The sequence below is a fragment of the Hylaeus volcanicus genome, chromosome 9, assembly GCF_026283585.1.
Source record: "Hylaeus volcanicus isolate JK05 chromosome 9, UHH_iyHylVolc1.0_haploid, whole genome shotgun sequence".
Lineage (NCBI taxonomy): Eukaryota > Metazoa > Arthropoda > Insecta > Hymenoptera > Colletidae > Hylaeus > Hylaeus volcanicus.
The window spans coordinates 2,443,030-2,459,327 of record NC_071984.1 but is presented as its reverse complement, the minus strand read 5'-3'; the positions used below and the strand labels follow the sequence as shown (position 1 = coordinate 2,459,327).

The window sequence follows — 16,298 nt, the reverse complement described above, 5'->3', positions numbered from 1 at the left end:
TAGGCCACAAGGTAGACCTGGGATTCCCCCAAAACCACAGCGTAGATATCGGGATTCCCCCAAAACCACAGCGTAGATTGCGGGATTCCTCCAAAGCCGCAGAGCGTAGATTGTGGGCTTCCCCAAAGCCACAACGTACTCCATTGAGTATCGACCACAATGAAATGTGTTAATGCAACTTTCAATTAATTCTCTATAAATATTTCCTTTTCATATTGATAACGAGACGGTTAATGGCGTGCAAATTCGACTGGTACCCTCAATGTACCGCAAAATCAACAGAGATATAATTTCAGACGTGCGCCGGCCCTGCCACTCGACCTGGAGTACGATGCTGTGATTGGACGGCATTTGAATGAATGCCATCCGGCATTCACACCTTTTTTGCAACCCCTTCCTTTCAGTCGCGACCCCGTCCCCCCGTGGGACCCCCCGTTTTACACGAGGGTTAACAGCGGTGACACGCGAGCGCGCGTGTGGGTTTCCCGTCACGCACGCAACCGACCAGGGCCGTCTCAAAGATTCCCGGGGCCCCTCGTCTCAAAAACATATCACATCTTAATCCCGCCACCGACTTAAATATATTTTAGTTTCAATAATCCACTACATCAATTATTAGTCCCATCGACGCGGCTCGATATAAAAAGACAACGTGTTCCTCTCTTTCGCGAACACTTCTTCCCGGAACTTTTTCGTAATTATCCATAGTACTTTAGCTACTCCAGACATTAATCCAATCGATGGAAATTGATCGTCCAAAGGTCGCGAGGTATTTATCACGTATTAAGAAGCTATTTCGGGTATCCCGAGGACTCCTAATTTCGAACGACGCACGCGGAACGTCGTTGGCTAGTCGTGTAGTAGGGGAATCGCTGAAACGACGATAATACGGACCAATCAGCGGTACGTATGACACAGGCGTGATAATCGATCGGTCTCAAACGTTTGACACACTTTTAGGAGTGGACAACGATTAATTTTCGACGATGCAAATCCGTGGCCTGTGGGAGGGGAGGGGTAGGAGAGAGAATACAAGCGAGATGGTGGGGTTTCGGTGGTGACCTCTGTATTTTAATAAATAGTCGATAACGTCCCCCTATATTCGTCGTCAGAAAATGTCAGCGATTAAAGGGGAACCTTCGAGGTCGTTCGAATTAATTTCAATTATATATATATAATGGGGGACGTTATCGACTATTTATTAAAATATATATTATATTTTATCCATACATGATGGTCTACGCGTATCGTGTCGACCGTTTATTAAAAATTGAGAGACGAGAGTAAGTCTCCCCCCTGTCGTGCGGACGCTAGACACGCCCCTGGTACGCATACGTCGATCCAGGAGGAAGCGTGCAGGGCTTACATACGAATAACAACGTAGACGACGCCGACGAAGAGGACGCGAACGACCGAGGACGCATTACAACCCCCACCATTACGTACTACGAAATACTACGTTCTGTGATGCGGTGCAATTAAGCCCACAGCCGCTCCCCCCCCCCCCCTCCTCCCACCTATCCCCCCTCCCGCAGCCCCTCTCGCCGTTTCTAAGTATATACGCCCTCCTTGGCCCGCCATCGCCTTTCCCCTCGCCCGTCCCGCCGCCCTCTTTGCCCCCTCCACCGTTGAACCGGCAGACTTGGAACCGACAGGGGCGCAGGTCCGTCTCTTCTTTTAACCAACCCCCTTCCAGAGTGGTTTATCCATTCGTTCATTCATCAGAGCACACTTCTTTAACCGGGTCCGCAGTTCGAACCACGTAACCACTGAGGAACGCGATTCTTCGGGGCTGGATTTACGGCGCGGCTCGAATTTCCCACGGTGCGCACGGAGACGATACACACGTCCTAATGGATTTGTTCGTTTGATGACGTTGCTCGATTGACGTTTACGGGTCGGCTATCGGCGGTGATGCGTCGAGACGCTATGACATGAGACGTTACGATAGTGGGGGAGGGTTTGGAATTGATTTTATTCGGTATTCATTCTATGTATTCGTTATTCGGTATTCGTTGTTCCTTATTTCTTATTCTTTATTTGGCATTTGTTATTCAATATTCGTTGTTCCTTATTTCTTATTCTTTATTCGGCATTTGTTATTCGTTATTCCTTATTCGTTGCTCATTATACGTATTCGTTATTCGTTATTCGATATTAGTTGTTCCTTATTTCTTATTCTTTATTCGTTATTCGTTAATCGATATTTGTTATTCATTATTTATTTTATATACACATAAAATTTATTAAATTTGTATCCGAATACATACGTGAGTTATTATTAACTAAATAATTGTATCGTCCAACACAAGTACATTTAACAATCGATATTTATCCCATTAAATAAATATGTGAGTTATTATTAGCTAAATAATTGTATCGTCCAACACAAGTACATTTAACAATCGATATTTATCCCATTAAATAAATATTGATTTTTATGGTATTATAGAATATACACTATACTTTAGTATTGCACACAAAAACAATACTGTTACACAGTTGCAATTTTTGGAAATTGCAACAATACACAAGTTTAGAATCGTAAAACTACTTATACTCCTGGCTAACTCCGTAGAACTCTTTAGAACTGACACGCTCAAAGAACCAGTTCCCGATGCTTCAATTATGAAATCTCCCCTTTCCTGTGACACTCTTTGAAACATTAAATTGGATACGAGGCTAAATGCAATTATAAATCACCAGTCATTTTAACACCACCATGCCATTATTCTCTGAACAAACCTTTCTTCCATTGTTCTTTTATTATTTTTCCATGTTTTTCTCCACTGAATTACACCCTCTACCATTCTGACTGTCCACGAGAATACATTCTTACCCAAGAATACATCATTAGGTGCAGAATTTTAACCAGTGGGAGGAATTGGGAATATTTATTCCATTCTTGGATTTCCTTGCACAGAGTACTATCACTTTACTCAGAGTTAGTCCCGATCTAAAAATACAAGAAAGTACAAGTTCACTTCAGTTCACTTCTCTAAAATAACTTCCTGATTTAATACCAGTGTTAATAAACAGGATATGCACAGGATAAAGTCTTTATTTTAAACAGTTTCTATCCTTGGAGATTCTTGGTTATTTGAAAACTTTGTGAAGCGAGTACAGTGTAAGTCTACTGTAAGTCCACTTTTAAACATCAAACTGTGTTCTTGCAAATTAATAGGGTTTCAGTTACTCCTATCATTAACAATAATAATATATTTCCTTCGTAACCATGGTACAGTCGGTTCTACTGGAAGGCACACAACTGACCAGGGGAATACCAGGGCATACTGCTGTGTTGTCACCCTAGGGAGTTCTCCTACAGGTCCAAGACAGTTGGTATTGCACGTAATGGCGCTGCAGACGCTCCTGTGTTGCGTCCCGCCATCTATGCTAGGGACAAATTAATTTCCACCATCTCCCCTAGATGGCAGAGCGAAAATTATTTTTCTACGACGTGTGACCACCACCACCGCTCGAATTTAAATTATTATTAATCAAAGTTAAGCTTAATGTGAGTGCATAAACGATTCATAGTGTTCTTGATCATAGAAAATATCTGCAGACTGCATACTACAGAACTTATTGTTAGTTGAAATAATCATCTTATTTATGGGTTGTTTGCATCAACAATAATGGTCACCATGTATAAAATTATTGCTACCTATATCGTAACAGTCAAAGAAAATGGGCACTTGACTTGTTCATCTAGATATAAGGAATGTAAATAATGGAATACATATATAATAAAAAGAAAGCGAGCAGTCGTTTTGGTAGAAATAGACAGTATGTCGGATAAAAAAATACTTGTTTTATTAAAAAAATCTTATCTATCTTATTATGTACATTTCCCACACAGGGTAAATTCTCTAAATTGTATTTTTGCAAAGCTATTATTCGGCGTCCAATTTATTCAGCTTCTCCAGTATTTTGGAAACTTCATTTCTGTGCTCATTTAAAATCTCGTAAAATTTATCAAAGAAAAGTTTTGCATTTTCTTCTATGTGTGCCATTCTTCTACGAACTGCATCCAATTTGTCTGTTGATTCTTCTAATTCCACTGAAATTTTTTGTCTGTCTGGCATAGAATCTTGAATTTCTTTTATATCGTTCTGCAGAATTTTTATTTGTTCTTTTAATTTTAATTCTTCGTTTTTGGCATCTGTTTTTATTTTCTTTATAAGAGTTTTCTTTTCTTTAATATCGTTAGCAACATCGCTGCTTTCATCTTCCAAAATCTTAAGTTTCTCTTGAAGATTCTCTAATTCGTTAGAATTTAATTTTACTAAACATTCATTCTCGACAATTTGTTTCTTTATTGATTCTTTCAGATCATCCATTAAACTAGCTTTAACATTTAATATGTCCATAATTTCAGGGTGATTTATACCTTTTTCTGGCATTTTCAATTCTTCTAGATCTACACCCATATCATCACTAACGTGCATAATAATTTCTTTATTATATGCTAAAACTGCTTTAGTTAAATTGCTATTAATAGATGCTAATTTAATGTCCATTGCGTAAAGCTCTTTTTGTATATCTTGCAAATGGTCATCAAATTGATGCGTATAATTCTGCATTTCCATACATTTCTCCAGTATTTTATCTCTCTCTGCTTTAGACATTGACTGCTGCTCAATAATCATAAGTAATTCATCGCGATGTTGATTTTGCAAACGGATTTGATCACACAATGTATTATTCTCAGCTTCTAATTGATCTGCTTCTAAAGCAATTGTTTTTGTATACTCCTCTTTTGCACGAATGTCGCTCAATTGCATCTCTTCGTCATTCCGTAAGGATACCAATACTTCCTGTAGATGCTTTACTTCTGCATCAATTGTGTTTGCGTTTTCCTCAACTGTCTGTAGCTTATTCGTTTCTTTTTCTAACTCGAAACGTGCATTGTTCAAATCCTCTTCATTGACTCCTTGTTGCTCTTCAATTTCTTGTAAGTATTTTTCTACCAATGCTGCTTCTTCTTCAACTCTTTCATCGTTCCATGCATTATAAAAGTCAAGCATCGCGAAGAGATTGTATCTATGGAAACTGGCTTCCCTTTCGTCTCCCACAAATGGTAAATTCTCTAAATTATATTTTTCCAAAGCTATTTCTCTCACTTGACAAATGTCTACTAACCAAGAAATCCAAGCTAGAACATTGGGCCAAGAGTGCATGGCATTAGCAGTTTTCAACCAAGATTTAGCAATAACACCCGGATAGTGAAGTTTCTTTGCAATTTTTGGCAATTCCTCCACGTAATTAGAAATCGTAAGACCTTGTTTGATACCTAGCATTTTCAGTAAATGAGCAGAAACTTCTACAAACATTTTCAAAGTAACAGGTTTCATGCTGCCGTTACTATTAAGCATGTAAGAGAATTGATTGTTAGAAAAGTATGTATCGATTGTATAAAGCATGTGAGTTTGGTACACCTTGTCTGATATGAGCCGTGTATCTTTTTTAGAGCCCTTAGCGCTAATACTACTGGCACGATCTGCTGACAAAGATCTGCGCCCTGTTGGAAGTGCCAAATGACCTCTATTAGAACTTCCATGTGTTTTCGGAGTCATTGATCCATGACGAAGAGGAGTTTTACCTATGATAATAACAAAGATTAGTTTGGATTCCATTCTTTGTATACATTTAAAAACATGAAATTAAACGAAGCGTTAATTAACGAACCTGTTTCCTTCAAACCTGCTATCTTGTTACTTAATCTGTCACATGATACTGCTCGAAGTCTAGGTATATGGGAACTCTCAACCGAAGAAGTAGAAATCTTAGGTTTATTAATTTGAGTCTTTCTCGTATCAGTTCGCATCAAATTTACCTCTTCCCTTTCAACCACACTTATCCTCACGGGATTCGTGGACGACCTACGCCCTGCAGAGCTGCTTCGCATTCTAATTCGAACAAAATTTAATACTTTAATCTGCTAATGTTTTGAATTTTGAATTGTTGAATCATAGTATAGGATAGAAGAGAAACAGCCTATAAGTATGGTAGTAGATTCAGCGCCTCTGATGAGCGAAGCCCATGAACCGACCCGAAATCGCCGGCAAAATTCAATTGAAAAATTGTATCGAACGTAATTTTAAATTAAAGTTTAAGTTAAAGGGAAAATAATGAAACTGAATGATTTTTTGTTCAAAGTTCGATTTAGTAATACTCTGAAAGAGTAAAAATTGTAATGAAAAATCCTATGTAATACTACATAGAAGGTGTCCGAAAAATGTTGGAGGTCCTTGGAAGAGGTGGTTCGGGGGTTGATTTGAAACAACTTTTTCCTTAGCAAAAATGTTGTCCGAGGGTTTGTTAAGGAGATATTAAGGGAAAATGTCGACCAATCAGAGCGCGAGTACGCCGGTGGAGCGACCAATCAGAGCGCGAGTATGCCGATGGAGCGGCCGCAGTACGTAGGCTACGCATGGCGGCCATCTTGTTTAGTGGGCACGTAGTCCGCGCTAGGCGACCGCGGTTGCCGACCAATTAGAGCGCGAGTATGTCGATAGAGCGGCCGCTCACCCGGCAAACTCGCGCTCTGATTGGTCGACATTTTCCCTTAATATCTCCTTAACGAAGCTTTGGCAACATTTTCGCTAAGGAAAAAGTTGTTTCAAATCACCCCCTGAACCATCCCCTTCAAAGACCTCCAACATTTTTGAAACACCTGTATACTCAAAGGTTCGGGCTCAGGCATGGCTGCCAACTGTCCCTTCGCGCGTTTTTCACCGCGGAAAGCCGCCATCTCTCGTACGATCTTGCAAATATTGTCATTTTGACGGCTTTGCCTCTATCCATGCACGTGTGATCGCGTGTTGCACGGATCGTTCGATTTTTGGCGCACAACTAGGTAATTTATCAAAAGGTACTCTCGACAACGTTGATTACTATCCATTGAACGAAACGACACACTACCGAATAGCCACAGAGCGATCGATTCGCCTCGTAGACAAAGAGAGGTTCAAGATTCTTTTGTCTCGAGCGGTCCTGCGTTTCGTCTGGCTTTAAAAAAATCTCCTCAGGCTTCGATCTTGGTTTGGTCTCGCTTTCTGCTCCCTCGATCGCTCCTACGACCGCTATTTCCCCATCTATGCTCGAATACTTGAGAAATTCGTTGAAAACTAAAATTCCATCTGTCTCTCTCGCTCCGCTTGTGTCCTCCTTTCTCACCCCGTCTGTCCTTGTCTTTCTCGTTGTCTCGGCTCATGTAACGAGCCGTTTATGGAGGTTTTTTGAATTTTCGAAACGCTACCTAAACGCACGTGCCTGCGGTGCTCCTAATCCGAGGCTTACGTAACACTTTCCTCTATCTCGAGAGTTTTCCATAGGAAGTGGGCTGATCTCGTTGAATTTCAGACGAACCATGCCGTCCGACGCTAAAAAGAAACAGCAGCAGAAAAAGAAAGAAGCTGCCAAGGCCAGACAATCTGGAAAGAAACCGGCTCAAACAAATCAGGGGAAAACTGGGGAGGATGGGAAAGAGGGAAGCCCTGGCTCCGGCGCTCTCCAGAATGGAACAAATGGAACTCCCATTAGTATCGAAGGTAGAATCCGAAGGAATCACTTTTATGCGATATACTATACTCGCTGGATTTCTTAGAAAACAGACTTTTAAACTTTAGTATCGACCACATAATGATTAGTGTTAGTTTTCTGTATCGGAAGAATCTGTAGTTCCATGTTAACTTTAATTCGTGCACACATAGCTGTATCTGGTTCTAAAACCTTGTATCAACTTAATAGAAGCTTACGGATGTAGGAAACTAGCAAGAAAATCACTTTACGATTGATATCAACTGAGTTTAAGACGAATCTTGTCTTGTTTAGTGATGATTTAAATGGAAAATAGCATGGTGAATGAAATGTTCTTTTATCATTGCAGAGGCACTGTGCATGAAATTGGAGGCAGACGCCAGGCTCAACGCAGAAGCGCGTTCTTGTACAGGATCCTTGGCTTCCCACCCCCGTAGTCGAGACATAAAGATATCTAACTTTTCTATAACCTTCCACGGCTGTGAACTGCTGCAGGACACCATGTTAGAATTGAATTGCGGTAGACGTTACGGTTTGCTAGGTCTGAACGGATCCGGGAAGTCTACTTTACTAGCCGTGCTTGGAAACCGCGAAGTTCCTATTCCTCAACAAATCGATATCTTTCACTTGACTAGAGAAATGCCTGCTAGCAATAAAACAGCTTTAGAGTGTGTGATGGAAGTAGACGAGGAGCGTGTTCGATTAGAGAAACTAGCGGAGGAATTAGTAGAATGCGACGAGGAGGATGCTCAGGTGTGTATCTGTTTAGATATTTTTGAAGCGTAGAAACTGAAGCATAGACTAACGTTTTATTTAAATAGGAACAACTCATGGACGTTTACGAGAGATTAGAGGACATGTCAGCTGACACTGCCCAGGCTCGTGCTGCCCACATCTTGCATGGATTGGGTTTCACTGCGAAAATGCAGAACACAGCCACCAAAGACTTCTCCGGAGGCTGGCGAATGAGAATCGCTCTCGCCAGGTACGCGGACGCGAAATATTTATGACATATTCCAACGATTACTTGAGATATTCTCTTTCAGAGCGTTGTACGTGAAACCACATTTATTGTTACTCGACGAGCCAACCAATCATCTGGATCTCGACGCCTGCGTGTGGTTGGAAGAAGAATTGAAGACGTACAAAAGAATCCTCGTAATTATTTCTCACTCGCAAGATTTCCTCAACGGCATTTGTACAAATATCATTCACGTGAATAAGAAGCAATTGAAATATTACACCGGTAACTACGAAGCCTTCGTGAAAACGAGGTGAGTTAGAAGGTTCTCAAGACTGATATATATTAAAGGAGGTTGATGAGAATTGTTTAAATTAGGATGGAGTTATTGGAAAATCAAGCGAAACAATACAACTGGGAACAGGATCAAATCGCGCACATGAAGAACTATATTGCCAGATTTGGCCACGGTTCCGCCAAGCTGGCGAGACAAGCTCAATCAAAGGAGAAGACCCTGGCGAAAATGGTAGCGCAAGGCCTCACTGAGAAAGTTGTCAACGACAAAGTATTGAACTTCTACTTCCCCTCGTGTGGAACTATTCCACCCCCTGTTATAATGGTTCAGAATGTCAGCTTTCGTTACAACGAAGACTCGCCTTGGATCTATAAGAACCTAGAATTCGGTATCGATTTGGATACCAGAATCGCGTTGGTTGGACCAAACGGGGCTGGGAAGAGTACTCTTTTGAAACTGTTGTATGGAGATGTGAGTAGTAGAATCTAGAATGCATTTGAAAGTTACATTTCACTTACGAGGAGAGAGCAAGACCTTCATCGAGTTGAAACTTTGTATACAGGTAGATTTTGTCAGCCTGATAGAGAAAATATAGTATTATGGGGGCAGACATAAGAAGACATCTTTTTTAAATATTTATGAGATATTTATGAAGTTTCATTATCAGAATAAAGTAGGGTTAAAAATGTGGGGTTATGTGGTGGCAGTTAGGGTTAAATTTAAAGTAATTAGATTTTATGTTTGGAGATGTAACTGAGATATTGCAATTTGAAAAGAAATTTATGATACACCTAAACGGTACAATTTAAGAAGAAGAAAACTGCAATGTATTGAAATATTGGAATTTACGAAGAAGAACATGAATAATGTAAAATCAGCTATATCTAAAATATAGAAACTATATCTAAAATAATGCAATTTAAAGTAACTAAGTAAAGTTTATTTATTTAAAGTAAGCAACTTTCACAGACATAACCTAGACCAAATCTAAAAGAGTATCGAGTGTCTGCTCCGACAATACTATATTTTTGTATGAGAAAGTCTAACATCGCTCAAAGTTACAACGAAATCAGTGAAGGTCCTTTCTTTTCCTTGTTAAACTGAGTACTTATTGAAATCAATTAATTACAATCAATCAATTAATTAATTACAGTTAGTTCCATCGAGTGGCATGATACGCAAGAACAGCCATCTTCGAATAGCAAGATACCATCAGCATTTACACGAGCTGTTAGACTTGGATATATCACCTCTCGATTACATGCTGAAGGCCTTCCCAGATGTCAAGGAACGCGAGGAGATGAGGAAGATAATTGGTCGTTATGGATTGACTGGCCGTCAACAAGTATGCTCCCTTATAATTCAAAGCTTTAGAGGTGATCTCTAATTTTTGAAAAAATGTTATTCTTTTGAAAAAATGTTACTCAGGTGTGTCCAATACGACAACTATCCGATGGCCAGCGTTGCAGAGTGGTGTTCGCCTGGCTAGCTTGGCAAGTTCCTCACTTGCTCCTTCTCGACGAACCCACGAATCATTTAGACATGGAAACAATCGACGCCCTGGCGGACGCGATCAACGATTTCGACGGGGGAATGGTGCTCGTGTCCCACGACTTCAGATTGATCAATCAGGTGGCCGAGGAGATTTGGGTATGCGAGAATGGCACTGTCACGAAGTGGAGCGGAAATATTTTAAATTACAAGGAACACCTGAAGAACAAGGTTCTGAACGACAACCAGAAAAGGCAGAAGGAGTTATTCAGGAGCAAATAATGTGAATAACCGGGGTCGTATTTCCATCTGTTCCATTTCTCTTTCCAGTGTACTTCTCCTCCCGATATAGAAAACCTCTTCCTCATTTTACTTTTGGACGTTTCTGTCTAGCACTGAATTCGCGCTGCTGTGTAGCGTCGTCAGTGGTCGAGGATTTCTTAGCTAATTTATTTAAATGATAAAGCGAATTATTCGGTGACAACATGCAAGATCAATGGTGTGTCTGCCATGATGATAATTAGGGATCCGATATCAATGATATACTGTGAGAAACATAAATTGGATATATATATTGGATAAATATATATATATATACAGATTATTACAAAATATTATCAAGAATAAAACACGTTTAAATATTATTTAAAAAAAAAATCACTACGAATACTCGAAATATTCAGCTTTATTACAAAGTCCTATTTATCTATAAATTAATTTCATTTCTCATAGATATACAAAATATGTGTACAAACACTTATAAATACTTAATACAATTGACATGGTCTTCGAGATATAGTTTTTACCTTATACATAAACACTCGAATAGTAGAACAATGGAAGACTAACGAATTCCGCGCATATCCATGTCAACAACTAGCGTTCTCTTGTCGCAAGAAAAAAATGTTTAAATGTATATCTCACGATATTTTTTAATACGTCATTGAAAAATAATGTATCCATTTTTTATAATAACTACAATTAGATACAATGTAAAGCACCGAACATCGTCGATAGGAAACCTTGAATTGCACTATTGGGTTTTGGACCTTGACATAATAAAAATAGAAATACATTAACGCGTAACGTTTTCATAACACTGTGTATACTTTTCGATCTTAGGTGAATCGGAAACTCGTCGACGGTAGACGAGTCTACCAAGCTTAGCGCGAATACCCAAAAACCACGGAGGGATATAAAAACAGCGAATACTGGAAGAAATGTTTACCGCATCAGGATGTTAATCACACTGGCGTGGAAGCTGGGACTGAGCACGCTACCTCCTGCGCCAGTGCTGCATTCCTCAGAATTGATAAATGAGAGTCCATGTCGCTCAAAGCTTGGTCGATGAATGCTAATTTCCTAGCGTGGCTTTTCGATACTCCGTGCTTAGTAACCAATGCCAAGTGCGTCACAGCCAACACCAATGCCGCTACCCTAGCTTCCAAAAGTCTTGCGTCTAACGGCGGATACAAACTTCTGACCACATCGTCGACTCTAGGTGGAATACGTCTAGCAACCTGAAGGATAGAAGTCCTGTAATACCGTTCAGAATCAACGAGATCGATAGCTGTTCGCTTACGTCCACTATTTCCAATGGAACCGTGTTACTGTTCACTGTTCCTGCGATAGCGGTGAGGCTTGAAGCCAAAGCGTGACAAGATCTCAAGACAGCTATGCACAGTGGGGCTAGACCGGTAGCGTCGTCGACCCACCTGTAGGTTTTTTACAATCACATTGTTTAGAAACTGTTTAGAAACTGTTTCGAAGCACTTTCAAGTATCGTTCCAGTATTATACCTCTCTGCTCCAGCCAACCATTCCTCGCTTTCCCACGCGTCTAAGCCCAAGCCAGAATAATTCTCTCCTTCTAGCAAGTCTGAGCTCAAGTCTGGAGAGTCTTTCTGATTCTAAAAGTGTATCGTATAAGCCTTGCGATCCTGTTGCATCAATAATGTTTACTTACATAGTAACACCGTTGTCTTTTGCAAATAACAAGCAGAACTAAGAGAGCTCCAAGGAAAACAGCAGCCAGGGCACCGAGTGCTACAGCCACCACTGTTTCCATACCAGTAGCACCAGGCGTAGGGCCATTGTTGTTTATGGACACCGGTGAACTCATCATTTGACGATAAACTAATTCTATTCACATGAATATTTAAAAGGGATGTAAAATTCCCTTGAACAGTTCATGAATGCTCAAACTGTTTCCCTTCTGTGCAAAATGTCAACAATAGCGTCGAGTGACAGTCGGTGGGAGGCAGAGACTGTCACAAATCTTAAGCTCCATTCATCGGCAAGCTTATGCTTGTATCTTTTGCTGTTACATAACTCAAGGCTAATGTTAATAGGTGATGTACTTCAGATCGTTCATTGTCTATATTATACAGAAGGGAGATGGAACAATCCTCTAACAGATTTCATGCATAATTTTCTATCATACAAGCATTGTATAATAAATTTATGAGTAAATTATAATATAATTTACTAGATCACGTTTCCACTTTGTGTTCACTTATTTTTTTTACTCTCTTTTCTCCCCTCTAGATTTATTTTATGGTATAGTTGTAGTTTTTGAGTAATTCGATATTTTATTTTGTATCATGCAAGTGTTATATAATAAATTTGTGACTATATTATAATATAATTTAATAGATCACGTTTCCACCTTGCGCTCATTTAGTTTTTACTCTCTTTTCCTCCCTCTATTTTTATTTTATCGCACAGTTATAATTTGTGAATGGTTTTTTAATTGGAGTAGTTTGGTAATTTTATTTGATATGAGGTGCAGAGGGCGCCATTGCACTGAAAGTCATATGTATACTATGTGAGTATGTGAGATAAACTGTGACTCCAAAATGTCACCTGGGCTCCAGACAGGTCTGGACAGGTCCAGATTCAATTAACCAAAAACATTATTAACTAATAAAAATATGTTAATAATATACAAGTAATTTCTTATTAAAATTTACAAGTGTGTATTTATTTAAACAAAGATAATATCGACTATTTTATCTTAAATCATTTAATTTTAATCAACGGCAACAAGAATATTATGGCATCAATGAAAATAAGTGCATGCGAAATCTACAATGAATACGATACAAAGTACTACACACTTTACATTGAATGGCTGGATTCATCACATTTTACAGTCCTGTTAATGGAACCATCCATGCCACCACTCTGTGGTAAGGTTTGTATTTTTGTGACAAATTAACACACTAGTACTAATTTAACAAACTTCTTTGTCAACGAAAAACAATTTCGCATTACAGATGGACACCAAAGATGTAAATTACTTTTGCGAAGAATTATCTAAATCATCCACAGAATATCTTGAAGAGACAGAGAAGATACTTTGCGGCAAGGACCAAGAGATTCGATTTTTCATTAAAAACACAGCATTAGAATGGAAGAGAGGTGTATGGATTCTTGGAAGAATTGAGTTGCACTCCGATTTGGATGTTACAATTATTTTGGAGCATTTCCAACGATCGTTGAAATTCTATCGAAATATTCAGGACAAATTGAGTGTGTTAGAAGAAGAAAATAAAAATTTAATGGACGTTAAAAAGAAGCTATGTTCGGATATAGAAAAGATGATAGAAGTTAAAAATAGTGTAGAGCAGGATATGTATAAAAAATTTATATTAATTTTAAATTCAAAGAAAGCGAAATTGAGAGAATTAAAAGACTCGATAAAGATGAAACAAGATACCAAAGATTCAGTTTTTGCCGTGTCCACGGATGAGAGTTCAGAATCGGATGAAGAAAATAATAAAACAAATAGTAGGTGTACGATAGACACTACATTTGGAAAACGAAAGTCTATCGGTAATAATAATTCTGCGAGCATGCAAAAAGTTAGAAGAACATATTCTACTGTAAATAAAGATTGCATAATTAAGCAGGAAATAAGTGATACAGCATTTACTGCTAAAGATTCTATGAACAATACGAAAGGTAAATCGAACAATTGTGCTGCAGAAGAAAATAAAATCAAAGCTACAAATGAACAGCAAGGCTCCACTTCTGAAACTAGAAAGTCAAGTAGTAGATTGAATTTTATTGAAGATGAATCTGACGAAGAATTATTTTCTTAATAATAGAAACATATATATAAATCATTTTTTACTTTGTAGATAATACAATTGGTGATCACAAATTATTGCCTACATTTTGAATGTAGCTAAATGACTTAATCATTGTCTATTGAAATCATTTATTATTTTACTTGATAAACGCATATATGAAATATTTTGTAAGATACATTGTATCGTACAAAATTTCCAGTTCAGAAGTTGAACCTTATTAAATTGTATATAAAAGTCCTTTTTATGAAAACAATTACTATTTCTTACGTAAATACGTAAATAGATGCAGAATTATACATATGTATGTATGTATATGTAAAAAATGAGAGATTGCTGCTGTAATTCCAAACATTATTTTTACTATTTCTAAACGAGTAGAAGTAACATTTTTTTGTTGCGAATGTTGCAAAATCTGTAAGTTCCACTGAAGACATAGCTCCTGAAACATTAAAAATGGCCCATCAAAATTGATCTTAAGGTGTTTTCAAGAATCAAGCATAGCTTAAAGTAGCGTAACAAGGAAATTAAGCGAAGCAAACTATTCGCAACGCAGAAATGTTACTTAGATGTTGGAAATGGGTGGTACGAAGAGCAACGGATCCTCACTTCATCCGTATTGTAATGGATACGCTACTCAATGCTACTGAACAACATTTTTAGATTTAGGAGGCAGAAAATGGTCAAATCATTTACTAAGACAGACTTGTACGGACAAAAATGTACGGTTTGGCCTGGAGGAATCACCTGACCAATTTCCGTTGAAAATGATCTCTGATTTTATGAATATGATTATGATAAATGATTTTATGTTCTTACCTTATTAAGATGGTTAATTACCTTAACATTTCACTTACAACGCGTGCACAAAAGGTATTTCCCAGGACCTCGTGCGCAAAACAGGTTGTTGTGGAAGTTATGATAGTTAGCACCACTGTCGCCAGTGTTCTACGATGGAAAATAAAACAGAACAATAGCATTGATTAGCTTCTCTAATATGGGGGTAAATCGCAATTTGTAAATGAATACTAATGCAAATAAGAAACATTGTGAAATATTTTTGTAAAAATAATTAGAATTTTATTTAATACAGACATATTTTCGTTAAAAATATCGAAACATTTTCTGTCCCTTCAGGAGATTCCCCTAGATGCATAATTCCCCCAATTAGTGTTAATTTTTGGGGGAATTATGCATCTATTGTTTCTTTTTTATTGAGTAATTTATTTGAACCAGCTGGAACCAGTGCAAATACAAACAGATTTAGACTGATATTCCAATTTAAAGCTGTAATTTCAAGCTTGCTATTCGTTTACGTAATTAGAGAAGAAAGATGGATGCTAAATAATACGTAATAAATAAAGTATCAGCTAAGGAATTATTTTTTGTAAGATAAATTTAGGTTTGAAATATTTCCTGTTAGTATTAATAGAGAAACGTCGACACGAAACTCTTGCAAGTCGATTTCTCTCGCAACCATAAACGTTTGATATTTCCAAATGCCATAATTCCCAGTGCATCTTCGAAAACGATCGCTATTCTTCGCAATCCGTTATACTTACACGGTTCAGCCTCATTAGTATTTCCATCGGGCGGGCGTCTATTATGTCCCCGATGTTTGTATTCCCACTTTTATTCTGATCATCCCAGTGGCTCTCAATTAGGTGGAATACTCTCTTAGTGAAGATGATATGCGTATCAGAATATTCCAATTCAAGGAAAATAAAACTGCGATACATTGGAAATGATTGCAATTTAAGAAAATTGGAAATTTATAGTGAAGTAAAATAATAGAATTCAAGATGAATAAGAAGTTTTTTTGTATACCAACAATAATGCAATTTCAGATGAAGGAAATTCCAATATATATTGGGATATTGCAATTTAAGAAGATGGAGTTTATACTAAACTAA

The 16,298-nt window shown here is 38.2% G+C and overlaps 4 protein-coding genes across 6 annotated transcripts; 2 read left to right on the top strand and 2 right to left on the bottom strand.

Moving 5' to 3' along the window:
• Positions 1 to 3,794: 3,794 nt before the first annotated feature.
• Positions 3,795 to 6,016, bottom strand: LOC128881711 (kinetochore protein NDC80 homolog). Its single transcript, XM_054132981.1, has 2 exons — positions 5,692 to 6,016; positions 3,795 to 5,605 (listed from the first exon to the last, which is right to left on the bottom strand). The coding sequence occupies exons 1-2, from the start codon at positions 5,909 to 5,911 to the stop codon at positions 3,897 to 3,899; spliced, it is 1,929 nt and encodes a 642-aa protein (XP_053988956.1). The 5' UTR covers positions 5,912 to 6,016; the 3' UTR covers positions 3,795 to 3,896.
• A 727-nt stretch (positions 6,017 to 6,743) lies between these two features.
• LOC128881765 (ATP-binding cassette sub-family F member 2) lies at positions 6,744 to 10,633 on the top strand. Of its 2 annotated transcripts, none has more exons than XM_054133063.1 (8): positions 6,744 to 6,862; positions 7,369 to 7,556; positions 7,895 to 8,298; positions 8,367 to 8,530; positions 8,592 to 8,819; positions 8,885 to 9,272; positions 9,955 to 10,146; positions 10,230 to 10,633. In XM_054133063.1, exons 2-8 carry the CDS (start codon positions 7,376 to 7,378, stop codon positions 10,572 to 10,574), a joined length of 1,902 nt encoding a protein of 633 aa, XP_053989038.1. In that variant the 5' UTR covers positions 6,744 to 6,862; positions 7,369 to 7,375; the 3' UTR covers positions 10,575 to 10,633. The 2 variants fall into 2 exon arrangements, with proteins under 2 accessions (XP_053989038.1, XP_053989039.1); XM_054133064.1 differs by having other exon boundaries at positions 6,751 to 6,877.
• A 326-nt stretch (positions 10,634 to 10,959) lies between these two features.
• Positions 10,960 to 12,771, bottom strand: LOC128881767 (transmembrane protein 98-like). The gene is made up of 4 exons (XM_054133067.1): positions 12,258 to 12,771; positions 12,092 to 12,201; positions 11,875 to 12,007; positions 10,960 to 11,812 (listed from the first exon to the last, which is right to left on the bottom strand). Exons 1-4 carry the CDS (start codon positions 12,414 to 12,416, stop codon positions 11,537 to 11,539), a joined length of 678 nt encoding a protein of 225 aa, XP_053989042.1. The 5' UTR covers positions 12,417 to 12,771; the 3' UTR covers positions 10,960 to 11,536.
• A 355-nt stretch (positions 12,772 to 13,126) lies between these two features.
• LOC128881766 (DNA repair protein XRCC4-like) lies at positions 13,127 to 16,289 on the top strand. 2 transcript variants are annotated; one of them, XM_054133065.1, is made up of 2 exons: positions 13,127 to 13,487; positions 13,570 to 16,289. In XM_054133065.1, the coding sequence occupies exons 1-2, from the start codon at positions 13,347 to 13,349 to the stop codon at positions 14,395 to 14,397; spliced, it is 969 nt and encodes a 322-aa protein (XP_053989040.1). In that variant the 5' UTR covers positions 13,127 to 13,346; the 3' UTR covers positions 14,398 to 16,289. The 2 variants fall into 2 exon arrangements, with proteins under 2 accessions (XP_053989040.1, XP_053989041.1); XM_054133066.1 differs by having other exon boundaries at positions 13,340 to 13,482.
• The last annotated feature ends 9 nt before the right edge of the window (positions 16,290 to 16,298 follow it).

What these genes read in the sequence shown, in the direction of transcription:
- LOC128881767 (XM_054133067.1), bottom strand. Translation starts at nt 12,416, where the DNA reads ATGATGAGTTCACCGGTGTCCATAAACAACAATGGCCCTACGCCTGGT. An exon ending in TGGTTGGCTGGAGCAGAGAG is followed by an intron (nt 12,008 to 12,091) that starts GTATAATACTGG and finishes AAAAACCTACAG; the next exon opens with GTGGGTCGACGACGCTACCG. An exon ending in TTCCATTGGAAATAGTGGAC is followed by an intron (nt 11,813 to 11,874) that starts GTAAGCGAACAG and finishes TCTATCCTTCAG; the next exon opens with GTTGCTAGACGTATTCCACC.
- LOC128881765 (XM_054133063.1), top strand. Translation starts at nt 7,376, where the DNA reads ATGCCGTCCGACGCTAAAAAGAAACAGCAGCAGAAAAAGAAAGAAGCT. An exon ending in ATGAGAATCGCTCTCGCCAG is followed by an intron (nt 8,531 to 8,591) that starts GTACGCGGACGC and finishes ATTCTCTTTCAG; the next exon opens with AGCGTTGTACGTGAAACCAC. An exon ending in TGAAACTGTTGTATGGAGAT is followed by an intron (nt 9,273 to 9,954) that starts GTGAGTAGTAGA and finishes AATTAATTACAG; the next exon opens with TTAGTTCCATCGAGTGGCAT.
- LOC128881766 (XM_054133065.1), top strand. Translation starts at nt 13,347, where the DNA reads ATGGCATCAATGAAAATAAGTGCATGCGAAATCTACAATGAATACGAT. An exon ending in TGCCACCACTCTGTGGTAAG is followed by an intron (nt 13,488 to 13,569) that starts GTTTGTATTTTT and finishes TTCGCATTACAG; the next exon opens with ATGGACACCAAAGATGTAAA.
- LOC128881711 (XM_054132981.1), bottom strand. Translation starts at nt 5,911, where the DNA reads ATGCGAAGCAGCTCTGCAGGGCGTAGGTCGTCCACGAATCCCGTGAGG. An exon ending in AGCAGGTTTGAAGGAAACAG is followed by an intron (nt 5,606 to 5,691) that starts GTTCGTTAATTA and finishes TTATTATCATAG; the next exon opens with GTAAAACTCCTCTTCGTCAT.